Source organism: Habropoda laboriosa, unplaced genomic scaffold (genome assembly GCF_001263275.1).
Source record: "Habropoda laboriosa isolate 0110345459 unplaced genomic scaffold, ASM126327v1 scaffold36, whole genome shotgun sequence".
Taxonomy (NCBI): domain Eukaryota; kingdom Metazoa; phylum Arthropoda; class Insecta; order Hymenoptera; family Apidae; genus Habropoda; species Habropoda laboriosa.
Window position 1 is genome coordinate 687,731 of NW_017100155.1, and position 293 is coordinate 688,023.

Sequence of the window (293 nt, forward strand, 5' to 3'; positions counted from 1 at the left end):
TTTTTCAGTTAAATATTAAAACATACGAGCGTAGATATTGGGTAAGAAATTTCTATTGACTTTGCTTAATTTTCTGAGGTTCGTCTTCTGACGGTTTTCCTGTTTGTTCGATTTTTATTTCTTTTCCCTGTCTGCTTTCAATAGTTTCTGGTCTTAAAGGTGCTGTTATCGTCAAAACACCATCCGAAGACAAACTACTCGCTGCTTTTTCGGGATCACATTGATCTGGCACTAAATACTTTCTAACAAACTGTCTAGAGATGAGACCATGCTCATCTTCCAGTTCTTCATGT

General features: G+C 36.5%; 1 protein-coding gene across 1 annotated transcript in view; it reads right to left on the reverse strand.

Moving 5' to 3' along the window:
* Nucleotides 1–35: 35 nt before the first annotated feature.
* Nucleotides 36–293, reverse strand: part of LOC108576131 (protein lethal(2)essential for life-like) — an 855-nt gene continuing 597 nt past the window's right edge. The window contains exon 2 of the mRNA XM_017939066.1: nt 36–293. This exon is cut by the window's right edge and continues 3 nt beyond it. Within this exon, the coding sequence (XP_017794555.1) occupies nt 53–293 (241 nt within the window). The 3' untranslated portion in view covers nt 36–52.